This window comes from Vespa mandarinia, chromosome 25 (genome assembly GCF_050613455.1).
Source record: "Vespa mandarinia isolate Hongniang chromosome 25, ASM5061345v1, whole genome shotgun sequence".
NCBI lineage: Eukaryota > Metazoa > Arthropoda > Insecta > Hymenoptera > Vespidae > Vespa > Vespa mandarinia.
The window spans coordinates 1,507,501-1,517,500 of NC_140834.1; the positions used below are offsets into that span (position 1 = coordinate 1,507,501).

At 26.2% G+C, this 10,000-nt stretch overlaps 1 protein-coding gene across 5 annotated transcripts in view; it reads right to left on the reverse strand.

Moving 5' to 3' along the window:
• Positions 1-49: 49 nt before the first annotated feature.
• The window catches only part of sona (sol narae metalloprotease), a 78,497-nt gene continuing 68,546 nt past the window's right edge, over positions 50-10,000 (reverse strand). For 3 of the 5 annotated variants that reach the window (XM_085664172.1, XM_085664171.1, XM_035877521.2), the window contains 8 exons: positions 9,886-9,941; positions 5,841-5,967; positions 5,094-5,258; positions 4,603-4,729; positions 3,752-3,856; positions 3,324-3,475; positions 2,227-2,729; positions 50-769 (listed from right to left, as the gene is read on the reverse strand). In XM_085664172.1, coding sequence (XP_085520298.1) covers positions 636-769; positions 2,227-2,729; positions 3,324-3,475; positions 3,752-3,856; positions 4,603-4,729; positions 5,094-5,258; positions 5,841-5,967; positions 9,886-9,941 — 1,369 coding nt within the window. In that variant the 3' untranslated portion in view covers positions 50-635. The remainder of the gene's footprint in view (positions 770-2,226; positions 2,730-3,323; positions 3,476-3,751; positions 3,857-4,602; positions 4,730-5,093; positions 5,259-5,840; positions 5,968-9,885; positions 9,942-10,000) is intronic. The other 2 variants (XM_035877525.2, XM_035877524.2) reach the window with 2 other exon arrangements.

Consider the following 10,000-nt stretch of genomic DNA (forward strand, 5'->3'; position numbering starts at 1 on the left):
ATAATAACATTAAAATTAATAATATAATAATAATAATAATAATCAAATTAAAATTAATAATAAATATCCGACCAAGGGTTAAAGATCAAAAGGCAGTACATTTTTGTTCTTTTGTTTACGTTGAAATTCGTGAATTGTTCATCACAATTGAACATCTTGAAAACAAAGAGAAAAAAAAAAAAAGAAAATACAAAAAGAAAAGAAAAATTGAGGAAAATGATTTACAGAAATATCAAATAAAATCGATCCTCTAAATCGAAATTCTCGAGATCTGCGTAAGGAAATTAAGAAAAAAAAACAAAAAAAAAAAAAAGAAAATAAGATAAAATAAAAAAAAACGAAATACGATAGTTTTGGCTTCTCGACTTTCTTTTTTTTTTCTCCTTTCGTTTGTTTTTTTTTTTTTTCGTTTTTCTTTTCTTCTTTCGACGTACGTAGTAATCGATCTTTTTCTTTTATCTTTTCTTACTTTTTCTTTTCTCTTTTTTATTTTTTCTCTTTTCTTTTTTTTTTCTTTTTTCCTTTTTTTATTTTGTCGATAGATAACCTCGAAGATATCCGAAGGAGTTGCTCGTATTCTCTTTTTCTTTCTATTCTCTCTCATTTTTTTTCTTTTTCCTTTTTTCTTTTTTTCCTTAAGGGCAGATAGTCTTCAAGGACGCACAGCAACGGCTCTTTACGGATTGCAAATGGCACAGCCATATTCCCAGCCTGTCAATCAGATCCAAGCAGTCGGGCCCTAGGTCCATGCACTCATCGCCCTCTGTTTCTAAAGATAATTGGGCCTTATTAATGATTTCGAACTTATCCGTGTGTATGTGTGTGTATCTATATATATATATATATATATACTTGGACGTGTGTGTGAGAAAGAGACAGATAAAGATAAAAAGAGACAGAGAGAGAGAGAGACAAAGAGAGAGAGAGAGAGAGAGAGAGAGAGACAGAGAGAGAGAGAGAGAGACAATGTTTAATAAAAAAAACAAACAAAAGAAGGAAATATTTATTTAAATGTTTTATATGAGATCAGTTTCTGTAAATACATGATTATTCCCACCTGGAATTAGAATTAGAATTAGAATTAGAATTAGAATTAGAATTAGAATTAGAATTAGGATTAGGATAGTAACGGACAGATGTGTAAGTGAATGTTTTAGTAAACAAAAAAAACAAATTAGATGCAAGTAGTAATACGAAGTATAGGACGTGTACATTTATGTATAAAATATATGTGCAATTGTTTACACAATGTAATTGTAATTATATATATATATATATATATATATATATATATATATATATATAATAATTGTGATGATGTAATGTAATTTTAATTGTATTATATAAATCATTTCGTGCTTTTTAAATGTATCCATGTAAATATTAAAACGATGCAATGTAATGTAATTGTAAAATTACATGTACGTGAATGTAACGTAATTACAAAATTACATGTAATTTAATCTAATATAATTGTAAAAATATAAAATTAATTTTGTGTCCTATAAATATAATGTATTGTAATAATTAATTCATTCGATGTTCTGTAAATGTAATGTAACGTAATTTAATTCCTTTTGTATGCCTGTAAATGTAATGTAATGTAATGTAATGTAATGTAATTCGTTGTATGTGTTTTATCGGTATCCATATTAGTATTATTTTTGATGTAACATAGTAGTTCCATGTAAATATCCCGTTTGATGTAAGTTTACATAAAATTCTCACTGCCTTAATAGTGAATTAAATGAAAAAAAAGAAAGAAAAAAACAAAAAAAAAAAAAAGAAAGAATAGTAAGAAGATCGTGAAAACAATGTAAAAACAATGATCGAGCTTATGGTCCGCATTTTCGCTCGTGATCAATTATGTTCATATATATATATATTTTTTTTTTTTAGATCCTTTTTCCATGGTTAAAAAATTATAATGATAAAATTAAAAGAAGAACGAGATAGTGATTAAAAAGATATAGACATAATGAAGGAGTATAGTCATGCTTTGATTTTGAATAAATAGAATAGAATAAAATAAAATGAAATAAATTAAAATAAAATAAAATAAAATTAGAGAGAGGGACAAAGATTTCGATATTAGAAAGATTAACGCGAGATAGAAAGAATTGAATTTTGTTTTTCTATATATATATTTTGTTATATATATATATTTTTTTTTTTTTTTTTTTTTTTAATTTTTTTAATTTGATTGTTTTCACAAAATTCTCTTACCACGACCGCCATTTTGTTCGCCATTTTGGAGGCCATTTTGAAGATGTGCCAATGTCGTCGGAGAAAATGGCGTCACGGTTGACGTGGTCTTACGTTTGAACGGTATAATTTTCGGATAATTCACGTCATTAGGATTGTTAACAACTTTTGGGGTAGAATTGACGTTGTAACGAAAATTAAAATTATATCTGTTGTTTTTCTTGCTAGTCGTAGTTGTTCGATTAACACCATTGTTGATTTTTCCATAATTGTTGTTGTCGTTGTTGTTATTATAATTACTATTATTTTTAATTTTATCATTAATGGCAAGCAAATTATTGGCAGTCGTGTACGTGTATTTGTATACCGTTGATGTAGGTGTATATTGACGTTTAACGTTTGTTATTGTTGTTGTTGTCGTTGTTGCTGTTGTAATACTTGACGTCAATAAATTTGGGGTTATGTATGGGGAATATTTAAATTTCGATTTTGGTGGTGTAAATGTTGTTCCTTCCCATGGATACCTGCGTGGAATATTATTTAAATGTTATTGTATTAACCCTTTAAATGTTCTTTAAATTTTTCTTATATTTTTTTTTATTTATTTATTCAAAATAAAATTTTTAATATTTTTCATTATTGTTATTATTACTTTTATTACTTTTCTTTATTACGATAATTAATTTCTTATAATCAAATAATCAAATGAATAATAATAATAATAATATCAATATAAAATTGGATGAATTGTCGTGATAATCAATTATTAAAAAAAAAAAAAAAAAAGAAAAGAAAAATATAAAAAAAATTCTACAAATTTTATTTCATCAACGATTAAGAATTAATTTGACGATTCTTCGTTATTATATATATATATATATATTTTTTTTTATTTTTTTTTATTTTGTAATTAAAAATTTATGAAAAAAGATATCATGCATTAAAGGGTTAAATGACCTTGATTTTGATCGTCATTCGATCGATTATTTTGAAAGAAAATGAAAAGTAAAATATGGCGGATAAAATTTTCCTTTCTCATTCCTTTACTAATCCTTTTCGTTTTTCTTTCTCGATCGAATTTTCATTAAATTGTTTATACAAATTGTGAGTCAAGTTACCTGTAATCGGTGTTATTATACTGTGCAAATATTGGCCTGTTGTTCGCAGGTGGTCCGAAACTACCGTCTCGACGTACATAAGTTGGTATATTTTGGGTATAATCAGGTATTATATTTTCATGTTCGGCGACGCATTTACCATTGAGACAATACTGAAATAAAATTAAAGACAACAAGAAAAAAAAAAGAAGCAAAAAAAAAAAAAGAAGAAAGAAAATAAATCAATAAAAAATAACAGAAAGAAATTAAACGAAAGAAAAGAAAAAAAACAAAAAAAAAAAGAAAAACGACACGTTCGAAATTTTTAATATATATATATGATTCATTTAATATACCAACAGAATTTTGTTTTTTTTCCTTTTTTCTCATTTACTCTTCTATATTTATTTTTATATTTTATTAATTTTTTTTTTTTAATTTATATTTACCTGGCCATCGCCACATGGTGAACCCTCAGCTGCTGGACGATATGCAACGCAATAACCGGATCCAGCGTCGAAGCAAAATAATTGTGCACAAACTCTGTCGTCTTTCTGTAACCCCAGGTCAATTAGTTACAGCCAAATCACCCTCTCCCCCCGTACCCGAACAAAATAAAAAAGAATAGAAAAACATCATAAATAAATAATATATCAATATATATATCTATTGATATATATATATATATATCTACATAAAAATGCCTAATAATTTTTTATATATAATAATATTTTTTTTTTTTTTTAAATAATTCATTGTCAATATACATATACATATACGTATATATTAGGTTGGAAACTATGAAACGAGCGTTCTTGTTTAGTTATTTATTTTCATTCAAGTTTTTGTTTAGTTATTTATTTTCATTCAAAGCCCGTTTCATAGTTTCCAATCTAATTTATATATATATGTATATATATATATATACATATATACGTATATATGTATATATATATATATATATACATATATACGTATATTATTTTTAATAATTTAAATGATTTAAAATGAAGTTTTTTTTACAGATTGTCAAAATTACAAGTTCGGTATTATCGATCTGATAATATGGCGAATGTAATCCAAATGTCTATGAAATTTCGAAGAAGAGTAATTGATATTTTTTTTTTTTTTTTTTTTTTTTTTTTTTTTTTTTTTATATCACTTAGGAACTTTTGACTCTTTATGAATAGGGATATTTGACATTCCTCCCTTTACTTCAAGCGATAGGGACATTTGATTTATTACGTTCGTTTAATTCATTGTATTAATTTAAAATAATTAATTTAAAATTTTTACTCACGAAACAGGCGCTGGTACCGCGATCCTTACGGCACTGGGCATCTAACGATAGTAATTTGCCTGGTAAAACTCTTGGTAAGGCCTCGTCTTCGTGGGGTGCGTTATACAAACACGTTGCAGTGTCGCCACTAAAAAAAAGAAAAAAAAAAGTATATATATATATGTGTGTGTGTATTTTATTATTATTATTATTTTTTTTTTTAATTATATCATTTCTACGTTGTTACAACGAATTTTGAAATTCATTTTTTATTTTTTCAATGAGCATCAGGGGTACCACAAAATTATTTGCAAAATTATTGGATAAAGAAAATTTCGAAAGTTTGTAGAAAAAATTTCTCCCGAAAGTGTCGAATCATTTCGATTCGACGTTTAATGTGTTTTGTTAATCTTTTCTTTTTTTTTTTTTTTTTTTTTTTTCTTTTTCTTAGATTCTTTGCATCATCGCACTGATAATTGTTCGCGTGTATATGTGAAAATATTATTTCGTACTTTAGAAAATGATGGAAGGACGAGACACTGCAGTGGGACCATTTGAATCCCTTTTCAGTATGTCTAAGATCGCTCATGATATAACCATCCTCCCAACGACATTTCTCAGCACCAGGTCCACCAAGATAACTCGGTGGTGGTGAACCATCGTGTACTGCACCTAACCTAAAAACAAAAAAACAAAAAAAAAAAAATTTAATAATAATTTTTTTTTTCACGGCATTGATTAGACCAAAAAAAAGAAAATTTCCTTTCCTTTTCTTTTTTTCCTTTTTTTTTTTTTTTTTTTTTTTTTTAATATATCTTAATACAAATAAATTAACCTAAAAAAAAAAACCGGGTAGCACGGTTAGTAGTTCGGTTATCGATTTTGAGAAAAAAAATTTTCTTTTTCTCGAGAAACTCACAGGTGATCAATTTATTACTTTTCGTTTGTTTTTTTCTTTTTATCTTTTTTCTTTTTTTTTTCTTTTTTTTTTTTCTTTTTTTTTTTTTTTTCTTTTTATTTTCGTCGAGACATTCACAAGTGACCAACTTCGTGCGAAGATTTTTCTTTTCCTCCATTTTTAAAAGTATATTTTTAAATATATTTCAAATAAATAAATTAATAAAAAAAAAAAAAGAAACAAAGTAATTCTTTCGTTTGTCGATTTTGGAATAAAATTTGTTTTTTTTCTTTCTTTCGAGAAACTCACAGATGAATATTTTTCTTTTCTTTTTTTTTTTTTTTTTTTTTGAGAAACTCACAAGTGACCAACTTCGTGCGCCGCTACGATGATACCACTGAAGCCACCAGTGTCTTCAATGATGGCTACAGAGTTGACCTTTTCTAAGCGTTTGTTAACAACACAGGCACCACCAACATACGCGAATCCTGTTGAATACATTTGAAATAATTAGAACGAAGATATTCTTTAAGTCTCTACATGTGGTTTTATATATATAAATACATATATATATATATATATATATATATATATATATATATATATGTTGATAAAAAAGATTAATGTTATTTTTAGAATTTCATTATATTAATACAAGCTATTTCTGTATCTTTCTAGCAGTGTTATATTTGATACCAGAGCAAGAGAGCAAGAGATCATGATGAAGCATAATAATACGTGTCTCTAACGTTAATATTTATTAGAAATCTTAATAGATGATAATATTTTTAACTATTAAATATCGATAATAGTCATTTAGAATTTAACGAGAATGAATTTTCTAATCTCATTGAAATTATTTCTTTCTTTTTTCTGTTTTTTTTTTTTTTTTTTTTTAAATAAATCAAATTTTTAATTACACTTTATAAGCGAGATTCTAATGTACATACGTTAGATTTAATCACCATTAGAATGGCAAATATTACTGATATTTTTTTCATCATTAGAATGAAAAAAATAAAGTTTTAATAATTCTTTTCATAGATCTAATGTTTGTATTAGATGTTTTCTAATCATTATTAGAATGAAAAAAGAAAAAAAAAACAATGTAATGACTTCTTTCATAGATCTAACGTATATATTAGATATTTTCTAATCGGCATTAGAATGAAAACAAATTTTAGAACTTTTGTACAGATGGAATACATTGAATACTTTCTAATCGTCATTAATATAAAACATATTTAAAAACTTTTTCATAAATCTAATTTATACATCAAATACTTTCTAATCATCGTTAGAACGAAAACAAATTTCATAACTTTTGTAAAGATATATTAGATACTTTCTAATTATCATTAGAATAGAAGAAATTTTACAACTTTTTCTTTATAGATAAAATACATTAGATAGTTTCTAATAATCATTAGAATATCAAATAAAATTATAAAAATTTTTTTATAAAACAAATGTCAATCGTATTTTTAATAATTATTAATTTTAAATAATTATTTATAATGATTAAATATACGTTAGAACTTTTCGATTGAATTAATGTTAATATATGTGCATTAGAAAATTTTCTAATATTAATCGAACATGAAAAAAAGTGTCAACAATTTTTTTCCTTAATGATCTAATAAGTATGTATGTATATTAAATATTCTTACATAGATAGAATCGAATTAAGTAGAAATAAAAATATTAAAAATCTTTTCTAATACTTGATATTAGAAACATTAGAATTTTTCGTAATCGTCGTTAGAAGCACAAAAAAAAGAGACATTGAAAATGAAAAAAAAAATATATATATATATATTTATATATTATAAAAAGTTATTCAAGATAGAATAATTAAAAATTTTCTTTCAATCTAATCTATCTAACGCGTTCGTTAGAAATATTCTAATAAATATTTCGACGTAGGAGACACGTGTCCTGTTAATTTAACCACCGTACGTAATTATTAGTCATGGAACAATGACAAAAACGAAATTTTATCGCAGCGAATAATCGTTCATACCATTACTCGAAGCTAATTTATTCTAACGATTTGTCATGCAACCGATGTTAATAATTCTGATTAATGAGACAATATTATTTGCCTGCCTTTACAAATCTTTTCTCATTAGAATAGACAATATTTGTTCGTTGCGTCTTCATATACACATATATATATATGTACACACATATATATATATATATACATACACATATATATATATATATATGTATACATACACACATATATGTATGTATGTTTGTATGTATGTATATTCTAAAAAGAAAAAAAAAAAAAAAAAGAAAAGATTATATAATAAATATATTTTCTAAATTCAAAACAAAAAAGAAAAAAAAAAAAAGGAAAAAGAGAGAAGAGAAAAACTGTCACGAAATCCTGTTTCTTTTTTTTTTTGTCACCCTATACACATATATATATATGTATATAAAACTTACCAATAAAAAACGGTCCTTTAGTCGATTACACAGCCGATAAAAAAAAAAAAAAATAGAAAGATACAAAAACGATTAAATTCACGATTATGAAAATCTTCCCCTCCCCCCACCCTACCCTACCCTACCCTACCCCAACTCCCACCCAACCCCAATTCTCACCTCTCCCAAAAAAAAAAAAAAGAACGAGAACGTCACATCAATGATAAATAACGATAATAATAATAATCGATAATGGCAACAACAAGAACAATAATAACAATAATAATGACGACGAAAATTAATGCTGACGCATAAAAAAAAATAAAAAAAAAAATAAAAAAAAAATGTAAAAATCCAAAAATACGATCGGAATGATTTTATCCTTGCCAGCATACACACCCACCCATCCACCCACCCGCAACATACGCACACGCGCGTACAAACACACATACTCACATACACACATGTGCACATAAACATAAACATAAACACACATATATATATATATGTGTGTATATGTGTATGTATAAGGTGTCGAAATAAAAGCGAAATAGTGCGAAGAAAAAGTCGAAAGAAATGTATTTTTTTTTTTTTTTTTTTTTTTTTTTTTAATTGAAAAATTCGTCCCCTGACAAACACACGCATACATACCATACATACATACAAACACACACACAGCCAGACAAAATAAACATTTTCACCATAAATAGAAGGATAGTAAAAAAAAAAAAAAAAAAAAAAAAATAGAAAGAAAAGACAAGCGAAGAAAACAAATGTCTGAAGACAGTGATGAAAGAAACCATAATCAAGCTTTAAGAACGAGGTTGTACCATAAGAGAGAAAGAAAGACAGAGAGAGAAAAAAAATATAGAAGAAGAAGAAGAAGAAGAAGAAGAAGAAAAACAATTTTGCAAAATTGTACCAATTCCAAGTACCAACAAATTCCACCATTCCTGTTTTTTTTTTTTTCCTTTTTTCCTTTTTTTCTTTTTTTTTTTTTTCGTTTTCTTAACGAGGGGGTAAGTTGAATGCGGGTGGATACGGCGGCCGGGAAAATTCAAGATGGCGAGAAGAAGAAGAAAAAGTAGAAGATGAAAAAAATACACCGATCCGCAAGACACATATATATAAGTTGTATTTGAGATTTATAATGAGACAGAGAGAGAGAGAGAGAGAGAAAGAAAGAGAGAGAGAGAGAGAGAGAGAGAGAGAGAGAGAAAGAGAGAGGGACGTAGCTGAAGAAAGAGAGCTTTAATAAATTTATAAAAAAGAGCGCATCAAACTTTTTCTTCAAAATTATAATAAATATACTCAATGATTAGGTTAATTAATAAGAGAGACATCTTTGTTTTTCGTTGGGAGATAAGAATAAAATATGTTTTTTTTTTTTTTTTTTTTTAAATTAATACTATTTCATTATTAAAATTATTACATTAGAAATTTACGTTAGCGGGAAAAATTAGTAATGTACGTTGAAAAATGTTTTTCTTATAGAATTTCAAATTGAAGCATTTAATTGAAAAAAAAATATTATTTAGAAAAAATTTGTCGGGAAATATTTGTAAAAGATTGTAATAATTTGTTGGAAAAGAAATTTTCTAAACAAATGTCTAATTGCAATTTTTGAAAAATATTATCGAAGACAAAGAGAGAGACAGAGAGAGAGAGAGAGAGAGAGAGAGTTAGAATTAGAGTTAGAATTAGAGTTAGAGAGAGAGAGTGAGAGAGAGAGAGAGAGAGATAAAGAGAGAAAGAAATGTAGGATAGTGTAGGATAGTGTGTATTATCGAGAAGAGAGACTAGACGAAAGAAAGTCGGCCATTTTTTGTTTGTTTTTGTTTGCTTGTTTGTTCGTTCGTTCGTTCGTTCGTTCGTTCGTTCGTTTGTTTGTTTGTTTGTTTGGTTGGTTGTAATTTGTTTTTTTTTTTTTTTTTTTTTTTTCGGGGACGCCATTACTCCGAAAAACGTACCTGCGGTTCCTCTATTGCACACGTCATTCGCGTATTGCCTCCTGCACATATCTAATCTGCAATGTAACAAGACAGAAGGTTCGTCTTTACATGTGTAGTTCCAAAAAAAAAAAAA